Below are 21,196 nucleotides of genomic sequence, written 5' to 3' on the forward strand. Positions count from 1 at the left end.
AAGGAAAAGGGGACTGCCTTTAAGATGAATCCCCATTTCGCCACTCTTGGGGGCGTGCCCGGCACTTACAGACATGACGGGCTGCCCCCTAGCGCTGCTGTCAGTGTGAATGGATGCCGGGCACAGACTGTTTCAGCGGGGCACCGCGCCGAAGGGTAGGGTGCTTTTAGCCCTTTAGGTATAGGGCAGGGCGCGGCCCCCCGCTAAAAAAGCCTAGCGGGAATTGTAATCTGCGTCGGCTGCTTCTGCAGACTTTAATCACAGAGATAATTGAGCTGCGGCCATTCTCCTGCTGATTTACGAATGCGCAGTAGTAATGTCCCTTGGAATAAGATGCAGACGCTATGTTCTTGGAAACCTGCACAGTAGTCTCTGGCACAAAGCCATAGACTACTGCCTGCTGGAGAGTAGTGGGCTGCCCACGGGCCCCCTCCTCTCTTAAAACGCCCCTGCCTAAAGACCATTGACTTCGAGCCAATTATAAAACAATTCTCAACAAAGAAATTATGCAAACATTTGTGATGATTAATAATAATTCATATTGTACGGTTTACCAATAAATGAACATTTATACTGTATTTTAAAATGTTTGCGTTTTCAAAGGTTTATAATGATTAACCCTTGCTCTACATATATTTTTTTTAATGTGTAAAACACTGATTTTGTTGAAAGTACCATTAAATCTAAAGGTTTATTTTATTGACCGCTTACATTTGTATGCCCATGAATGGGTGGGTAGGGGCCCCAGTACATGGCTTTGACCAGGGCCTACACTGCTATTAAGACAGCCCTGACGTTGTGAAGCAGGGCCACAATGACGCGATATAGTGCGGGTATATGCGGGGGCTGTGAGTATGTGCCAAGAATAGGCGGCTGCACTGAAGACTTGCCCACTTTTCCGGTTGGTCGGGACCGCCACACGATTTTCGTGAACCTCTCGGCTGTTCCAGGAGAGTAGACGAGTACGCTCAGCTGTCAGAACAATTCATATTGTATTGGGCACTTATAGTGGAAAATAGGGACAGTTTTAAGGAGAAAAAAATTCCTGGGTGGCGTCATTGCAGTCTGGAGCTGTAATTGGATATTAGGGAGAGTTGGCAGCTATGTACTGTACATCTACTCTATAATGACACATTTACTGCACTTGGTTACATTATTATTGTGCATTTGAAACAATACACAATTGCTTCTAAAGCCCAGAGCTTAGGAATTGCACTGAAAAGTGCGTTAAAGCATTAAATAAAATGGGGACATATCAGGACACTTGGCAAATGTATATAATGCAGAAACAAAGCACACATGTGTCTCATAGGTGACACGCAGTTATCACCATGTCATCAGCATGCAGCAGAGGCTTCTGAGTCCTCCAGTTATCTCATAACACCCAGGAGATAAGCACTGCATCCCTTTACTCCTCTAACTATCGGCCATTTTGGTGAAGCCATAAGCATACGTAACATGTCTCCTAGACTACGTACAGCTAGATGTGTTTTTCAGTTTCTCAACCTTGCCCGATCTGCAATATTAGATCACTGTGGACTAAATTGGAGTCAAATAGTGTCTTTTTCATAGGTGCCATTTTGGGGAGGATACAGTATATATCTAATATAAGGTTGGTCTTCAAGAAAATGGCCGAAACGTCAGTAGAATTTCTGTAATTGAATGAAGGGAACTCCAGTGTTTCAATGAGACGCCAGGAGAACAAAGATCCGGAGACAACGTTAACTGCCACCCTGATAGGGACCCCATCACCCAGACCACCAATACCTGCATACAAGAGGTCATTAGTAACAGGTGTGTGACCTGTGGATGTGCTATCAGTGTGACCTGTGTATAGGGATCAGTGTGTATCAGGTGTGTGATATCGGTGTGACTTTCATATAGGGATCAGTGTGTATCAGGGGTGTGATATGTGTGTGTGAACTGTGTATAGTGACCAGTGTGTGATATCGGTGTGACTTGTGTAGTGATCAGTGTGTATCAGGTGTGTGATATCGGTGTGACCTGTGTATAGTGATGATCAGTGTGTATAAGGTATGTGATATCGGTGGGACCAGTGTGTATCAGGTGTGTGATATCGGTGTGACGTGTTTATATAGGGATCAGTGTGTATCAGGTGTGTGGTATCAGTGTGACCTGTGTATAGGGATCAGTGTGTATCAGGTGTGTGATATCGGTGTGACCTGTGTATAGTGATGATCAGTGTGTATCAGGTGTGTGATATTGGTGTGACCTGTGTATAGTGATGATCAGTGTGTATAAGGTGTGTGATATCGGTGGGACCAGTGTGTATCAGGTGTGACCTGTGTATAGGGATCAGTGTGTATCAGGTGTGTGATATCGGTGTGACCTGTGTATAGTGATGATCAGTGTGTATCAGGTGTGTGATATTGGTGTGACCTGTGTATAGTGATGATCAGTGTGTATCAGGTGTGTGATATCGGTGTGACCTGTGTATAGTGATGATCAGTGTGTATCAGGTGTGTGATATTGGTGTGACCTGTGTATAGGGACCAGTGTGTATCAGGTGTGTGATGTCGGTGTGACGTGTTTATATAGGGATCAGTGTGTATCAGCAGGGTCGCCGAGAGGGGAGGGGGGTGGGTACACTTTACCCGTGCCCTGGCCTGTTGGAGGGGTCCGGCAGGGGCCCGGGACCTGCAGCCACGCCCACGTAAGAAATGCAGCAGCTAGGGCAGGGAGAGAGGTGAGACTGCTCCTGCAGTAGCCTCTCCCCAGCCCAGCACACACGGCTGTGCGCTGGGCTTTGAGAGAAAGGCTGCTGCAGGAGCAGTAAGTGTTCTCTCCCTCTGTAATGTGCAGGGAAGGAGCGCACCGCTCACACTCACGCCCCCCACCCCGCCTTTCACCCCCACCGGGGGTATCACTGTGTGATATCAGTGTGACCTGTGTATAGGGAACAGTGGCCCTGATTCAGAGCCGGACGCTCTGACAGAGCACTCGCTCTGAATCAGGGCCGTCCTTTTTTTTTTTTTTAGAGCGGCCTCCCGGCCGCTCGCATAGCTGTGGGTATCCACCCACAGCTATAGTGAGCGGCCAAATGATGGTCGCGATGATCATCGCGACCATCGGGCTTGCGACGAGACCCTTGCGGTAGGGTCTCGTTGCCGCAAGCCCCAGAGTACTTTCGGCTTTAACAGAGCTGAAAGCACTCCCACTGACATCACTTGTGATGTCAGTGGGGCCGGCCCCAGACGGAGGCGTTCCCATGGGAATGTGTCCATCTGGGCAGCCACGCCCCCGGCCCGCCCACCAAAGGGGGCGTGCTGTCACTCAACATCGACAGCACGCCCTGTTTGTAGCGAGACCCGGAGCAAAGGCTTGGCCGACGCTATCCTGGTCTCGCGCATGTGCACTGGGCCAACATCGACCCGCTTAGCGAGTGCACAGTGCTCGCGAGCGGGTCTGAATCAGGCCCTGTGAGTGATCTGTGTATAGTGAAGATCCGTGTGTGATATCAGGAGAGCAGTATGTAATCTATGTCTGTAGGCAGCCAGGTTATCATTACTGTTTTTTTCCTTTGTAACTAAATTCAATTCTAAATATTTTTTTTTTATTATTTCACACCTTTTAAACACATTCAGTACTTTCCTTATGGCCACTTACAGTCTTCTATATGATTCTGCTAATGAAGTTGTGGGAGTGGATTGAAAGATAGTAAAAAGGTCGACAATGTCTAGATAGACCCCAGATGTTAGACAGTCAATAGGTCAACACACTAAAGGTCGACATGTAAGAAGGTCGACAGGTAGTGTTCACTCTAGGTCCGGCGTCAGAAAAGGGCACTGCTGTGTGCTCCCTAAAAGGATCCGTGGTTCTTGTGGGCTTGCCCGGCGCTTACGGATATGCATGGCTTCCCCAGAGCTCTTCTGCGTTTGTGAAAGGTTGCCGGACGCATGTGCCCAGCTTCTATTTACCAACAGTGATCATGGTACCTCTATTTTTCCCACCCACGGGACCCTGCAGCAAAGTAGTTTTTATTGAATAACCTTAAAACTGTGGTCTCCAACGTTAATTGAGGTGTGAGCTACTTTAGAGAAATGAAACCTCCTTAAGAGCTACTAAAATTGTACAAAAACAAAACTGGCTAATAACCGAACAATTGAAGGTAATTTAATGAAAATCAAAAAAAAATAAAAAATGTTTAATAGAAAATAAAAATTTATTTCATTATTACAGTGATATTGTTGTAGTTTGTAAAAAAAAAATGTAAGCACAGGCACATTAAACTATTAATTACCGACTCCAAGGAGGTACGTGCAGTAAAGGAGAAAAAGATATAGACAGGGCTGCTGTGTGATTTTCCGGCTGGGCTGGAGTCATTCGCTCTGCCGTAGCGTAGACGCCGTGGGTGGAATCATGGGGAAGCACGTCAGGTGATTGCTGTAGAGGCTGCGGCAATCCCCTGACGTGCTTCCCTGTGGCTCCACCCATGGCGTCGATGCCACGGGGGAGCACACGTCAGAGGTCACTTCCTCCTAGTTGACTTAACAGTACTGCAGAGAGGTGAGCTACCAAAATTAAGACCGCGAGGTACAGGTTGGGGACCACTGCACTAAAACATTCTATAAGTAGAAGTAAGGAAAGGAGGTGACAGTACAACACGTAAGAATACATAAAACTTATATATATATTTTTTATGTTAATCATCCATAGCTAACATCCATGGTTCAGAAATATAAGCACATGGAAAGTCAGAAGTCGACATGAAGTTGAAGACTATTCAGGAGGGTTGCTAAGGACGTTTTCTGAAAAGAATAAACTTTATTTATAAGAGTCAATGAACGAATACTCTCTAATTGACCCACCAGTTGCACTGCTTACTGGTATGACTAATATGATTAGTTATTGCCTTGCAGAGGTCATGTGATGTCTGCAGAAGTGACTTCCAGGGCCAGATATGTCTAAAATACCTCTGTCCAGATAAGGATTTCCTCTATATAAAATGGCCTATAGTCTGTATTCTTCCAATATCTTATGTCCTCAGATTATAATTTCATCTCATCAAATTTTATTTTTCAGTAGTAATTGCAGCTGGTTCTGCCCCTCCCACTCACTTACTGGGATCGGTGCACATCAGTGTCCCAAGGATGGACAAGAACAGGAGTCACATGACTAAAGAGATATTGAACCTCACCCTGGAGATCATCTACCTGCTGACTGGGGAGGTGAGGGAGTCTGGGTGGGTCACAGTGACATCACTCTTATCTCTATTACTAACACAGGGACCTGACTGGGGAGGTGAGTGTGGGAGTGTCACAGTGACATCACTATTATCTCTATTACTAACATAGGGACCTGACTGGGGAGGTGAGGGAGCCTGGGAGTGTCACAGTGACATCACTCTTATCTCTATTACTAACACAGGGAACTGACTGGGGAGGTGAGGGAGTCTGGGAGTATCACAGTGACATCACTATTATCTCTATTACTAACACAGGGCCCTGACTGGGGAGGTGAGGGAGTCTGGGAGTGTCACAGTGACATCACTATTATCTCTATTACTAACACAGGGACCTGACTGGGGAGGTGAGTGTGGGAGTGTCACAGTGACATCACTATTATCTCTATTACTAACACAGGGACCTGACTGGGGAGGTGAGGGAGTCTGGGAGTATCACAGTGACATCACTATTATCTCTATTACTAACACAGGGACCTGACTGGGGAGGTGAGGGAGTCTGGGAGTGTCACAGTGACATCACTATTATCTCTATTACTAACACAGGGACCTGACTGGGGAGGTGAGTGTGGGAGTGTCACAGTGACATCACTATTACTAACACAGGGACCTGACTGGGGAGGTGAGGGAGTCTGGGAGTGTCACAGTGACATCACTATTATCTCTATTACTAACACAGGGACCTGACTGGGGAGGTGAGTGTGGGAGTGTCACAGTGACATCACTATTATCTCTATTACTAACACAGGGACCTGACTGGGGAGGTGAGGGAGCCTGGGAGTGTCACAGTGACATCACTCTTATCTCTATTACTAACACAGGGAACTGACTGGGGAGGTGAGGGAGTCTGGGAGTGTCACAGTGACATCACTATTATCTCTATTACTAACACAGGGACCTGACTGGGGAGTTGAAGGAATCTGGGAGTGTTACACTGACATCATTTATGTATAGAGCTTTTAGAGGCAAGAGTGTTAATTTTATTGTTTTATTAATTAATGTCTATCAATACACAGGATTACAAAGTAGTGAAGAAATCCACTGTTTTGACTCCAAGTAGTAGCCTCCGTGTGTCAGGAGGACTGACCAGGACCCAGAGCCCCATCACGGTGCCTCCACCTCACTCACTGATACATGAGAGACACAATGACCAGAAGATCCTGGAACTCACCAACAAGATCATTCAGCTGCTGACTGGAGAGGTGACTGCTGGGAATGGGACATTATACAGTAACACCAGGGGATGTGTCTGGGTGATGACTGTATCATTGTGTGTGTCAGGTTCCTATAAGGTGTGAGGACGTCACTGTCTATTTCTCCATGGAGGAGTGGGAGTATATAGAGGAACACAGGGGTCTGTACAAGGACGTGATGATGGAGAATCACCGGCCCCTCACATCACTGGGTAAGAAGAGACTGTCACTTACTGTAATGGAGAGAGCAGCTAATGGGGCCACCTATATACACATCATCTGATAATCACATATATACAGTGTAATCGGTCACTGTGTGTCTCCTACAGATGGGGCCAGTAACAGGAATACCCCAGAGGGATGTCCCCGTCCTCTTTATTCCCAGGATGATACAGAGGAGAATCACAGTGTCCCACAGGAGGATCAGGTAGGTGGGATTCAGGGAGTTGCCCAATACTAAAGTGACGCTACAGTATATGATATGTAGGACAGCTGTACGGGTCTCATACACTGATGTCTTTTGTTTACTCTGAATTAAATCAGTAATTATTATATGTGTTGTATTATTTATATTGTCTTGTGGGCTATTTAGGTTGAAGAACTTTTTCAAGTAGAAAACATAATGGTAGAAGAAGAGACGTATGTGAGCGGTGATCAGCAGTGTAAGGAGGAGGAAATCCCTACAGCTATCAGCACAGGTGAGTAATAATCACTAAGTACAGAACAGTCACATATTCTCCTTGTTCTGTCACTACAGCCATCTCTTTCCTACACCCTCCTCTGTCACTACAATAATCTCTTATCCTACACCCTCCTCTGTCACTACAGCAATCTCTTATCCTACACCCTCCTCTGTCACTACAGCAATCTCTTCTCCTACACCCTCCTCTGTCACTACAGCAATCTCTTATCCTACACACTCCTCTGTCACTACAGCCATCGCTTATCCTACACCCTCCTCTGTCACTACAGCAATCTCTATCCTACACCCCCCTCTGTCACTATATACTAAGGGAAAGTATCTGCCCAGTGGGGGAATCAGGAGCCATCAGCCCCTAGTATACTTCTGCTCTCCCCCTCACATCATGTCACTGTGTGTTACCAGCCCAGAGATCTGACCAGTCTCCTCCCCACACTCTCTGGTGTATCTCATACATCAGGAGCCATCAGCCCCTATTATACTCCTGCTCTCCTCCTCACATCATGTCACTGTGTGTTACCAGCCCAGAGATCTGACCAGTCTCCTCCCCACACTCTCTGGTGTATCTCATACATAAGGAGTCATCAGCCCCTATTATACTCCTGCTCTCCCCCTCACATCATGTCACTGTGTGTTACCAGCCCAGAGATCTGACCAGTCTCCTCCCCACACTCTCTGGTGTATCTCATACATTACTACAAAATACATCATTCTGACCTCTGAGCAATGGGAAGAGACATTGTCTTAATTCCCAAGATCCTCCTGACATCACCACATGTGACATTACCCATGGCCATGTGCACTCTTAGTAGTAATATCTGTATATTAAGTACTCAGTAAGGATTTTCCTGATATGGTCTGAGCTATGCTATACACTAGCACTTATGTATTGGTATAAATATGTAATGTCATGTAAAAATTACAGGCGTGTGGCTTGGAACTGTGAGGATTGGAGTCAGGCTGTATGAGGTCATATAACTATCCTGACTCAGTAGCGCATTGAGCAGGGTTTTTCAGACCGTGGGTAATGCTTGTAATTGGGAACAACATCTTACTGTCCAGAAAAGGGGAGATATATGGTAACTTATTAGACCCTGGAGAGTGGAGGCTTCTCATCCGCAGATCTAGCTAGAACCTACACGCTCCTTGGCTTCTAATACTTTCTTACTGTGCCCAGTGACCTGTCCCTCGTGGCAGGGAGATAGCTGTCTCAGAGTCTGGAACCCATTTTTGACCAGGTGGAACAGGCTGGAGCAGACCTCCTGGAAGTTTTCTAGTTGGGGATACAGAGATAACATTCCACACTCCTAGACTTCCATCTTCCTGCTAATAGCTAAGGGCTGGGCTTTCTTACATGGCAGCCTCATGCACAGAGGGGAGAACATGACCCTCTGACCACTGGCAACCATGTTGAACCTCTGAAGGAGGATACACGTGCATAGTACAAGTATCCCTGTGCATTGGTTAAAGGGCCTGGGGCTAGAGTACCCCTACTGTATCCTGTGTCAGAACTGTACAAAAGAAGGGCTGTGTGAGCCCAAGAACATCTGAATGATGTGATATTTTTGTACCCCCAACTAGGAATAAATTGTCTTTTTAAATTAATTTTACTGGAGCAAATAAAAATCTTTTCCTGCTGCTAAAGACGCCTGTATATGCTTTTATACTGTGCCTTCCAGATTAGCACAAAACGCTGATCTGTACTTCGCCTATCCTGAGGTTGAGCCAGTGTCTCCAATCTCAAGTTCTCTGCCCGCTACCAAGCACAAGACTGATCCATAGTAAGTGGCCAGTGGAGGATTTTCAGGTGGCAGTCAGGAGGTGTTGCGGCTGGGTAACCACACATACCAAGAAGCAAGTGGTGCCAGGTGCCGGTGTAGGAACCTGGTCAAATAATCGGTTTGAGGTGACGGTGCAGGAGCCTGGTGGTGGCAGCGAGTTGCCCTTGTACAAAGCAGTCGGAGGTGTCAGTAATAGGTGGTTGCTGATGGAGGGAATTCTTATGCAGCATGACTGTCAAAGTAACGCAATCAGGAATAAACGATCCTCCCCGCAATCTGTACCAACCAGCGGAATAAGGCCATCTGGTCACAGTTGCCATAGGCTTGGCATTGTCTATAGATCATAGAACTTGGAGTATATGTGGACTTTTCTTTTGTTCCCTTCCTGCCTGTAAAATGTGAATTTCTTCTTCAGGTCCATAGGGTCCACAGGATCTACCTTGGGGTATGTAGTTGGAGCAATTCAATGCACTAAACAGCTACAGCTTTGGAGCTTCCAGCATGCACTGGTCCTCCTCCCTATATACCCCGCCCTCAGCCACAGGCATTCAGTTTTTTTTGTTTGGTGCGCGGCAAGACCAGTCGCTCCTGTTATACAGCGGGACTGCCCAGGCAGTCCCAGGATTTTTTATTTTTTGATTTACCTTAATTTTTTGAACTTCACAGTTTAGCAGTACCACCGCCGATAATGACACAGTACCGTGACTCCTTCTACCTCCCCCGACGCCGAAACACCAGTACCGCTACACCCTAAGGTTTTCGGCAGACCTCAGCGTGGCTTAGTAGCAGCTTTTGCTGAGGTCCGGACTGCAGTCAGGTAAGCGATTCCTCACGGGGAATCGTGCGCGGCAGTCCAGGCCTCCGGTGTAGAGATGCATCGCAGGTGGCTGCGGGTGAAGCCCTCGTGTAACATGTCCTCACTTTGGTGGCCGGGGCCATATAGTCTGTCGCCGGGGACGGGTGGTAAGACGCACTAGTCAACGTCTTGCTACTGTGAGGTCAGCGTACCGGCCGTCAAAATCACAGCATAGGGGAGATAGGCACTCCCCCAGCTGCTCCTCCCTCCAGACACAAACTTCCGGGTACGGATTCCCGCATCTGGTTTACTATATCTGACCACCTCGTGTATGAGACGCTCGCAGTTAGTGTTTGTGTGTGTACTGCTGAAGCTGTTTGTCTCAGAGGTTTTGGTCTGTCTCCCTGTATACCTCTCCCTTGGATCTGGTATATAGCGCTCTACATCCTACCACAAACCCCCTCGGGGCTGGTTAGCTGATACAGAGTCCATTTGCAATAGCATTTGTGGGTATTTATGCATTGTATGTGACTGTATATGCTAGCTGCTGTATTTATACTTCCTGTTGTTTCAAAATGTCAGTTATACCTATCACTGTGTTTTCTCTCCATCCCTCTGAAGAGGTGTGTGAGTTTTTTTCACTGATAAAGGTCACATTGCATTTATACTGTTCACCTTATGCCATTTACACATTTGTCATGTCCTAAAGGTAAAGGTGAGAAGGATGAACCGCCAGTGCTAAAGACATGTAAGTCCTGTTTTGCAGGCCTGTCTGTGCAGGATGTTATACAGGATGGGTTGTGTAGGTGTATGCCTCCCATGAATTCCTGTTGGGTTAATTCTACCTCTAACTCGAGTCAGAGTACGCCACCGTCTATAGCCTCTCAGCAGGCAGATAGACCTGTAGCGGTCTAGCAGGGGCATAAGAGAGGTTCTCGTCAGTCATTGCCTCAAGAGTCTGACTCTGCCTCCTTAGCAGACTCTGATACTCAGAGTTCTTCGTCTTACTTATACCCCTTTTCCACCTAAATTCCGGGTCTGACCCGGAGTTGGAACAAAGTTCCTATCCGGATCAGACCCGGAATTTTGCCGGCGCTGACTCGGGATATTCCCGAGTCAGCGCCGCTCACACCGCAGTCAGGTCTGCATAGACCCGGCTTTTGCGGAGTGAAAGTGGACGCTTGGAGATGATGTCATCTCCAAGCGCCACTGAAGCCAGACCAATCGGCCGGCTAGCAGCGCACTCCAGGTCATCGTGACCCGGAGTGCGCTGTTCCCATAGCAGGGTTTCACGGGCTATGCCCGTGTTAAACCCTGCTAGTTACCTGGGTTGGATTGCCGGGTCACTCGACCCGGCGATCCAACCCTCTGCCCTTTTACACCAGGGAGCTGCCCGAGTTAACCCTTCAAAAACACGGGTTTTAGCTCCGGTGTAAAAGGGGTATTAGTGGGAGAAGACCATCAGTCCCTTCTGGTGAGAGCGGTTAGAGCTGTCCTTAGAATAGAGGAAGAGGAGGTTTCACTGACATCTAAGACTCCGGTCTTTAGGCGTGAGAAGGTGGCTAGGGATTATTTCCCTCAATCTAAGCAACTGACGAATCTCATGTCTGATGCATGGAACACTCCTAGTAAGCATTTCCATACTACAAGGAATATATCCTCTTGATACACATTTGCGCTTGGTAAGTGTAACAAATGGGAAGTTCCCCCAACGGTAGATACTCATGTCACAAGAATGATCAGGAGTGCTATATTACCCATTCCGGCAGCATCCTCTTTGAAAGAGTCTACAGATGAAAACATTGATTTTAAATAATTGTCAAGTTTTCTATTATCTGGAGCTATTACCAGGCCAACTACGGCTGTAGCCTGGGTGGCCAAAGCTATGGTAGAATGTACAAAATCTCTGGAAGATACTATGCCTGATGCAACCAGAGAACAGCAATCTCTTCTCAGTCAAAGATGAGAAGCAGCTGTGTATATGGGGGAAGCATTTATTGATGCAGGTATATTGGCTTCTGGGGTCTCGGCGAACTCAGTTGCAGCCCAAAGATCCTTTTGGCTAAAGACCTGGAAGGTGGATGCAGGGTCCAAGAAGGCTCTCGATCCTTGCCTTTTGCGGGGAAGGTACTGTTTGGACCAGAGCTTTATCACATAATCACTTCTTTGGCAACACCGCAGTCTGCTGAATAGCCATCCACGGCTACCTATACATTTAGGCAGTCGTCATCTCTGTCCTTTCGCCCACAGAGTGGAGCAAGAAAACAGTCTTCCTCCAGACAGTCATTCCCACAGGAAGCCGCAGGCCAAGAAATCTTGGTCAACCAAATGTCCTGCTTCCAGGCCAGACGGAAAGTCTACTGTCTGATGGGGCGGGCCACCCCCTGGAGGATATCAAGGTTGGAGCCCGACTTCTACAGTTTGCCCAGGCCTGGCATCAGACGACTACAGATGCCTGGGTTCGAGAGCTGGTCTCACCATTACGTTCCTGAGGCATCCTCCTCAGAGGTTTGTTGGTACAACCCTGCCTTTGGACCCGGTCAGAGCTTCGGCCTACCGGGAGTCTATTGGGGCCCTCCTGAAGTCAGGAGTCCTAGTCCCCATCCCTGTGATGCAACAGGGAAGGGATTATTATTCAAATGTATTTTTGATTCAAAAACCAAATGGACCACATCGCCCTATCCTGAATCTGAAATCTCTCAACAGCTTCATCAGGGTGCCCAAATTCCATATGGAAACTCTACAGTCAATTATACTGGCGATGGAGCCTGGAGATTTCATGGTCTCCCTGGACATACAGGATGCTTATCTGCATGTTCCTATTGCACGATCTCACCAAGGATTTCTAAGATTGGCGGTAGATCAGCAACATTACCAATTTCAGGCTTTACCCTTCGGTCTAGCCACAACTCCTCGTGTATTTACCAAGATGATGGCAGTCATGACGGCTTGTCTCAGATGACAGGGAGTCAGGATACTGCCATATTTGGACAATATCCTGATTTTAGCACAATCTCAGGAGATGTTACAATGTCATCTGCAGAGGACTATTGTCTGCCTACAAGAGTACGGCTGGGTAATCTATTAGAAAAAGTTGTGTCTTTCTCCAACTCAGCAGATGGTGCATTTGGGGGCATTGCTGGACTCTGGGACAGAGGATTCTTCTACCAGAAGACCAGATTGTGGCACTACAGTCTTGTGTGCGCAGTCTTCTCTGCATGCAAACAGTGTCTGTACACTTGGTAATGCAGGTTGTGGGCTCCATAGTATCCACATTCGACATGGTGGCCTATGCCCAGTTCCACTCCTGGTCCCTGCAACAATGGATCCTGGCTCATTGGGATTTTCACTATCATCGGATAAAGTCTCAGATGAATAGCATCTAACCAGAGGTTCAGCTCTCCCTCACTTGGTTGCTGGAGACGACTCTTTTAAACAAAGGTCATGCGTTATGGGTACCGGATTGGGTACTTCTCACCACAGACGCAAGTCTGCGAGGATGGGGAGCGGTGACAGGTCACCACACCTTCCATGAAGCTTGCTTCCGCCCGCATCTTTTCCAAAATTTGGCATTCATATTTTCTTTGGTGTTCTCACAGAAAATATGATCCAAAGGTTTTCAAGGTCTCAAGAGTACTTGCTTTTCTTCAGGCTGGATTAAACCTTATGTCTTCGCCAGGCAACCTTGAGAGTCCAGGTTTCTGCTTTGTCAGTTTGGTTCCAGTGCAGAATTGCCCCTCTGCCGGATGTTAGAACATTCTTACAGGGGGTTCTTCGGCTGCAACCTCCATTTCTCCCTCCGGTGGCACCGTGGGATTTATCTACGGTTCTCAGGGCACTGCAGGCTCCTCCCTTTGACCCTTTGGATACAGTGGACTTGTGATGGCTGACAGCGAAGACATTTTTTCTCCTCGTTATTTCTTCAGCTCGTAGAGTTTCTGACTTGGCAGCACTGTCATGTCGCTTTCCTTATTTGATTTTTCATCCATACCTTCCAAAGTTGGTTTCCCGTTTTCATATAAATGAGGAAATTGTAGTCCCAGCCTTTCAGTCTTCAGACCTGTCTACTGTATGTGGTTCAAATCCTTCATATCTACGGGGATCGTACCAACTCCATCAGGAAATCCGATTCGCTCTTTGTGTTATATGGGTTTCACAAATGAGGCTGGCCAGCAAACAAACAGACTTTGGCTTGCTGGCTGCGTACAACTATTTCTCAGGTCTATACACAGGCTGGACTCCCTGTCCCAAACAAGGTGACAGCACATTCCACTCGGTCTATGGGACCATCGTGGGTGGTTAGACAATGGCGCCTCGGCTGAACAGCTGCGCAAGGCAGCCACTTGGTCTCCGTCCATACTTTTATCAAATTCTGTGCATTTTAATACTTTTGCCTCCCAGGATGCTTCCTTTGGGCTGTGGATTTTCCTCTCTGTGCAGGGGCGTCACCACCCTTAAGGGAACTGCTTTAGGACATCCCCAAGGTAGATCTTGTGGACCCGGAAGAAGAAAATAAGAGTTGTGGTATAACATACCTTTGTTCACTCTTTTTTTCTTCTAGGTCCATATGGTCCACAGGGCACCCACCCTGACACACCTGGCCTCAGTTGGGATCTGTTCTTTAGCCTTTTTGTATCACTGATTCCCTCTTCGTATGTTGAGTGTTTCTTGTGTACATTGTACTTCCTTCTCCACGTTCCGTCTCTTGCCATTAGGCTTGTTTACAAACTGAATGCCTGTGGCTGAGGGCCAGGTTTATAGGGAGGAGAACCAGTGCATCCTGGGAGCTCCAAAGCTGTAGCTGTTTGGTGCATTGGATCGCTCCAACTACATACCCCCAAGGTAGATCCTGTGGACCCTATAGACCTCGAGGAAAAAGAGTTAACAAAGGTATGTTATACCACAACTCTTATTATTGCATGTATCCTTTACCATCTCAAGATGGCTACTGCTGCATGCTTTAAGGCACTCTTGGTCTTCCTCCCTTTTTCCTGTGCTTTACTAGTTGTTAATGGGGAATCTCCTTCCCGGCCTAGATATTTTCAATCCTGGGTCTGTACTGCCAACCCAATGGCCAGTTATCGCATTTGACTCCATATTCGCGAGCTGGCTGGATTACTAGATCACTACCTATATGTTTGGTTCAAGGGATTCTTGTGGTAGTCAGCAGAAGCCAAAAGAGGGAGTGAGCATCCTGATCTCTGCTGAGTCCATCGCCACCTGTACCCATCCCAGAAAGGCTGTGGCCCTACATCTCAATGGATTTCTTCACCGATTAGGTGGCTGTGGGCAGTATTTGACCTCAGTAACCATTACCATGAGTCCACCTCTTTCTTATACATATTCCATCTCTTCTCTCCAAACCTACTTCTCTGTCCTCTTCTGTGGTTCCACCTGTGGATCCATTGTTATGCAGTGTCTCACAACTCCAGAAGTCCGTTTTGAAGCTAAGGAGACGACCGGTTACGCCTTTACCACTATCCGTTAGAGGGACTGATGCAGATATGTTTGGATATGAGGTGTATGGTCATTCTACAGTATAGTAAAATAAAATACTTAATACATACATCATAATCTAATAGACTAGAGAGATGCTGTTGGCTTGTATCAATATTTTAGTAAAAGACATACTAATAATAATTGCGGTCAATGAATCTTTAAAATCGATTTAATATTTGTTTTCTGTCTATAAATAAGTAAAGACCTATTCCTGCTTTATTACCCATATTGGTACAATCCACTCCTGACTTTTGAGATATATATATATATATATATATATATATATATATATATATATATATATATATATATAACACGTTATAGTAGGACCGGCACTCCTCCAAACCAAATTAGCTACCCGGGTGCACTTCCCAAGGACAAGGTGATATACAGGATAGCAGCAGCACTCCAAAGGAATTTTTTCACACAGCGATCAGCAATACAAATGTTTTTTTCCAATGTTTCAGATATCTAAATCTTTCTTCAAGGTCCTTGAAGAAATATTTAAATATCTGAAACGTTGGAATAAACCATTTGTATTGCTGATCGCTGTGTGAAAAAATTCCTTTGGAGTGCTGCCGCTATCCTGTGTGTGTGTGTATGTGTGTGTGTGTATATGTATGTATATGTATGTATGTATGTGTGTGTATGTATATATAATATATATATATAAATACTGAAGGCCAAAAGTCATGGGCTAGCAATATGTAAAGGTAATGGTAGGTGGTGTCATCTTGTGAGTCAGTTTGAACACCAGCTAGGCTGCTCATGGCAAGGCGATATGGCATCTCTTCACTGTGCAGGGAGGGCCTGGGGGAAGCCCAGCATCTCTGGGGATGTTGGGCTCGCCCCCGGAGTGATGAAACGGGGGCGTGCCAAACCACGCCCCTTTTTGTGCCGCACGCGCCTGCGGTGTGTGGATGTCCCAACCGCTGAATTACCAATGTAGGGAGGTATGATCCTAATAGTGAATACTTATGTCCCAGCTGCTGGTAGCCATGTCATGCTCTTGTGGGCGGGTGCTTTTCACATGTTAGACATGCCTCCAAAGAGGTGTAGCCCTGGCCCTAACATGCTGTGGCCACACCCCCTCCAGAGGGGCCCTGGGAAGTCGCTTTCCCGGGGCCCAGGATTTCTCTTGGCAGCCCTGGCTGTAAGATCATACCATGCGCCTCAAACAACAGCAGAAGCATGACTACATGCCAAAGGAATTACACAGAATTTATTGGGTGGAGGAGAATTCATGTCTTTCCATACACTGGACTGTTCGGATTCCGGATCATAATGACTACTTCACGACTCGTAACACTTCACAATCAATGTCAGGAAATCAGTTATCCTCTCTAACATTCGAATGGTGTTCTTGCACGATTAAAGTCTTTGTGAGATTCTGGCACACGCAATGCATTTTCAGTTCCTTTGTCACAATATGATGAACCCGTTCAAATGAGATGCCGAGTGAAGCAGAAAGTTTGTGTAACGTTAACTTTCTGTCATTGTGCAACATCTGTGCAGCTTTACAAACGTCTCCCAGAACGCACTGCATCATTAACTCACACATTACCCTCTTTGAAGCGCTTCCACCACCGAAATACCGCAACACGCTAATTGTTTCTCCACCGTATGCTTGCCGTAACATTTCATGAGTCTCATTTCCGCTTTTTCCAAGTTTAACACAAAATTCATTCACACACCTCTGACGTAATCTCACAGACACGTCTTCCTCATCCGCCATGACGAAATGTATGAAGGTCTTCTACTCGCTGTGACCAAACAAAAAAAGGCTACGGCAGCCCAACCGCAGGTTCAGACACATCGATGTGTGAGCTTCACAATAACCAGCACAGCGTTGCCACCTCTACCTATGGGACAGAGAAACCGAGGCAGTCTCATTACTTTTTAAGCAGCTCGTGTATATTGGTTTTCCTCATTTGCTCCTTATAAAATTGATATTGATGCAAATGCTGCGAAATACGCCAATGCGTCTGACTCGGAATCAGGTCCTATATATCTTCCCCAGGGGGGTTATTTATTCCTGTTTTTGTCAATTGAATGAGGAGTTAATGCTGTGGAGTGAATTGGACAATTACATATTATGACTGTAACCTCTGTATTTTTACCCACAGAACAATCTAATGATCCAACTACTCATACTAAGGAGCAATCAGCCTCATGTGATGGAGGAGACCTCACACACACTGACACTTATACACCCACATATCATACACAATATACATCTACTCATACTAAGGAGGGATCAGCCTCATGTGATGGAGGAGACCTCACACACACTGACATTTATACACCCACATATCATACACAGTATACATCTACTCATACTAAGGAGGGATCAGTCTCATGTGATGGAGGAGACCTCACACACACTGATTATTATACACCCACATATCATACACAGTATACATCTACTCATACTAAGGAGGAATCAGTCTCATGTGATGGAGGAGACCTCACACACACTGACCCTTATACACCCACATATCATACACAGTATACATCTACTCATACTAAGGAGGGATCAGCCTCATGTGATGGAGGAGACCTCACACACACTGACACTTATACACCCACATATCATACACAGTATACATCTACTCATACTAAGGAGGAATCAGTCTCATGTGATGGAGGAGACCTCACACACACTGACCCTTATACACCCACATATCATACACAGTATACATCTACTCATACTAAGGAGGGATCAGTCTCATGTGATGGCGGAGACCTCACACACACTGACACTTATACACCCACATATCATACACAGTATACATCTACTCATACTAAGGAGGAATCAGTCTCATGTGATGGAGGAACCCTCACACACACTGACATGTATACACCCACAGATCATACACAGATTACATCTACTCATGTTAAAAGTAACGGCATTCCAAATATGTCCTGCTCTGGAAGTGGAAAATGTTTTATTTTTAATTCAGAACTTGTACATCAGAGATTACATACAGGAGAGAGACCTTATTCGTGCTCGAAATGTGGGAAAGGGTGTGCAAGTAATTCAGAACTTGTTATACATCAGGGAAGCCATACAGGTGAGAGACCGTATTCTTGTTTAGAATGTGGGAAAGGCTATGGAAATAATTCAGATCTTGTTAAACATCAGAGAAGTCATACAGGTGAGAGGCCATATTGTTGCTCGGAATGTGGGAAAGTGTGTAGAAGTAATTCACACCTTGTTGTACATCAGAGAAGTCACACAGGAGAGAGACCATATTCTTGCTCTGAATGTGGGAAAGAGTATGGAAGTAATTCACACCTTGTTGTACATCAGAGAATACATACAGGTGAGAGGCCATATTCTTGCTCGGAATGTGGGAAATGTTTTAAACAAAAGTCGACACTTGTTAGGCATCAGTTCATTCACACAGGAGCGTATAAATATTCCTGCTCTAAATGTGTGAAATGTTTTACATGTAAATCAGAACTTGTTAGACATCAGAGAATACATACAGGGGAGAGACCATATTCTTGCTTGGAATGTGGTAAAGGGTGTAGTAGTAATATAGAACTTGTTGTACATCAGAGAATTCATACAGGAGAGAGACCATATTCTTGCTCTGAATGTGGAAAAGGGTTTACAACTAATGCAGAACTTGTTAAACATCAGAGAAGTCACACAGGTGAGAGGCCGTATCCCTGCTCGGAATGTGGGAAATGTTTTAAACAAAAGTCACAACTTGTTAGACATCAGATGATTCACACAGGAGTATCCAAATATTCCTGCTGTAAATGTGGAAGATGTTTTACATGTAAATCAGAACTTGTTAGACATCAGAGAATACACACAGGGGAGAGACCATATTCCTGCTCTGAATGTGGGAAAAGCTTTACACATAATTCATTACTTGTTAGACATCAGACGAGTCACAGAGGAGTATACCCATGATCATGCTGTGACTGTGAGGAGAGGGTGTTATAGTAATCAGAACTTGCTGTATATAAGAGAAGTCACACAGTATACCCATGATCATGCTGTGACTGTGAGGAGAGGACGTTATAGTAATCAGAACTTGCTGTATATAAGAGAAGTCACACAGTATACCCATGATCATGCTCTGACTGTGAGGAGAGGACGTTACAGTAATCAGAACTTGCTGTATATAAGAGAAGTCACACAGTATAGCCATGATCATGCTGTGACTGTGAGGAGAGGACGTTACAGTAATCAGAACTTGCTGTATATAAGAGAAGTCACACAGTATAGCCATGATCATGCTGTGACTGTGAGGAGAGGGTGTTATAGTAATCAGAGCTTGCTGTATATAAGAGAAGTCACACAGTATAGCTATGATCATGCTCTGACTGTGAGGAGAGGACGTTATAGTAATCAGAACTTGCTGTATATAAGAGAAGTCAGACAGGAAATGTTTTAAAACAAAATTCAAAAACTTGTTACAAATCTAAGAAATCACAGAAGCATACCAATATTCATTCTCTGTGTAGGAAATATTATGCTCTGCGTTGTGGAATATGTATTGTGCAATAATAATTGTTAATAAATAAACTGCATCAAGTTTGGAGTGTGGTTATCTTACTTGAAGCCTACACCTTCGACTCACAGCATGAAACTAGTAGCTCGCTTTACGGTACTAGCTTCTTTACATGTTCCCTATGTTTCTGGGGTTTCTGAAACCTCTTGTTGTTAATCAGTTTTTTTCCAGTCCTCCTCCACCCACTATTATTCTATACCAATAGGAATTTATAGTATAATCAAATTTTGCATTCCCATATTTACAGTAGAGGAGAACAATTGCTTGTTGATTGCAAGGCATGTGGCCGGGAGATGTTCATGGGTGAAAACCACCAACGTTCATGTCTATCCAATTCTCTCACACTTCCATAAAAAAAACAAGAGATATGGTAAGAACTTACCTTTGTTATCTCTGTTTCTACGAAGTCCTTAGGGTCTACAGAGATACCTTGGGGATTTAGGTGACGTCAGGAGATCGGGCACTGAGCAATTAAAAACTTTCCTCCCAGGATGCAACTGTCTCCCCATAACCCCACCCCCGGGCCAGAGGCACCTCAGTTCATAACAAGCCAAAGGCCGGAGGAGGAGCACAGAGAGAAATAAAGTCTGGAACACACAAGAATCATATTCTCACACAAAGGAGACAAGACTGGTGACCAGAACGACACCCTACTGGAGCACAGGGCACCAGGGTGGGCATCCTGAGGATCCTAAGAACTTCGTAGAAACAGATAATAAAGGTATGTTTTTACAATATCTTGTTTTCTACTTCAGGGTGCTTAGGGATACCTTGGGGATGTCCCAAACAGTATCCTTCAAGGGTGGGAACGCTCCTGTGCAGAAAGGAGAATCCACCGCTTGAAGGAAGCATCCTGAGAGGCGAAGGTATCAAATGCATAATACCTTACAAAAGTATGGACAGAGGACAACGTGGCAGCCTTACAAAGCTGAACAGCTGAGGCACCACGGCGAGCTGCCCACGAAAGACCCACAGACTGAGTAGAATGAGCTCTCACAGAAGGTGGCAGGAAGGCCTTCCCTAGAGTAAGCCTCAGAAATGGCCAGTCGAATCCATCTGGCCAAAGTCTGCTTACAAGCAGGCCAACCCCTTTTGTGAAATCCAAAAATAACAAAGAGTCAGATTTCCAGAGGGAAGAGGTACGGTCCACATAAATTCTGAGGGCATGTACAACATCCAAAAAGGCTTCACCCGGAGAGAGGTCCGGAGAATTAAAGGAAGCACAACAATTTCTTCATTTATGTGAAAACTGGACACTACCTTTAGGCAGGATAGCAGGGTGAGTTCTCAGCACTGCCCTGTCCTGGTGAAAAACCAAAAGGAAATGACGAGAGCGCTCCCAACTCTTAAACCCTTCTGGCCAAAGCCATAGCCAGAAGAAAAACAGTCTTAACTGTAAGCCATTTGAGGTGCACTGATTCCAGTGGTACAAACAGAGGGCCTTGAAAGGCCCTGAGAACAACCGCCAGATCCCAAGGTGCCACAGGGGAAC

At 45.8% G+C, this 21,196-nt stretch overlaps 1 protein-coding gene across 1 annotated transcript; it reads left to right on the forward strand.

Moving 5' to 3' along the window:
- The first annotated feature begins 1,624 nt into the window (after positions 1-1,624).
- On the forward strand, positions 1,625-19,716 carry LOC148436275 (uncharacterized). The gene is made up of 7 exons (XM_088465090.1): positions 1,625-1,794; positions 5,044-5,189; positions 6,220-6,405; positions 6,485-6,608; positions 6,726-6,823; positions 6,989-7,094; positions 17,299-19,716. The coding sequence occupies exons 1-7, from the start codon at positions 1,686-1,688 to the stop codon at positions 19,098-19,100; spliced, it is 2,571 nt and encodes an 856-aa protein (XP_088321216.1). The 5' UTR covers positions 1,625-1,685; the 3' UTR covers positions 19,101-19,716.
- The last annotated feature ends 1,480 nt before the right edge of the window (positions 19,717-21,196 follow it).

The sequence above is a fragment of the Taudactylus pleione genome, unplaced genomic scaffold, assembly GCF_031769625.1.
Source record: "Taudactylus pleione unplaced genomic scaffold, aTauple2 ptg001845l, whole genome shotgun sequence".
NCBI lineage: Eukaryota > Metazoa > Chordata > Amphibia > Anura > Myobatrachidae > Taudactylus > Taudactylus pleione.

Coding starts and splice junctions, on each gene's coding strand:
- LOC148436275 (XM_088465090.1), top strand. CDS start 1,686: ATGAGACGCCAGGAGAACAAAGATCCGGAGACAACGTTAACTGCCACC. Junction 6,406..6,484: donor TTCAGCTGCTGACTGGAGAG/GTGACTGCTGGG, acceptor TGTGTGTGTCAG/GTTCCTATAAGGTGTGAGGA. Junction 7,095..17,298: donor CCCTACAGCTATCAGCACAG/GTGAGTAATAAT, acceptor TTTTACCCACAG/AACAATCTAATGATCCAACT.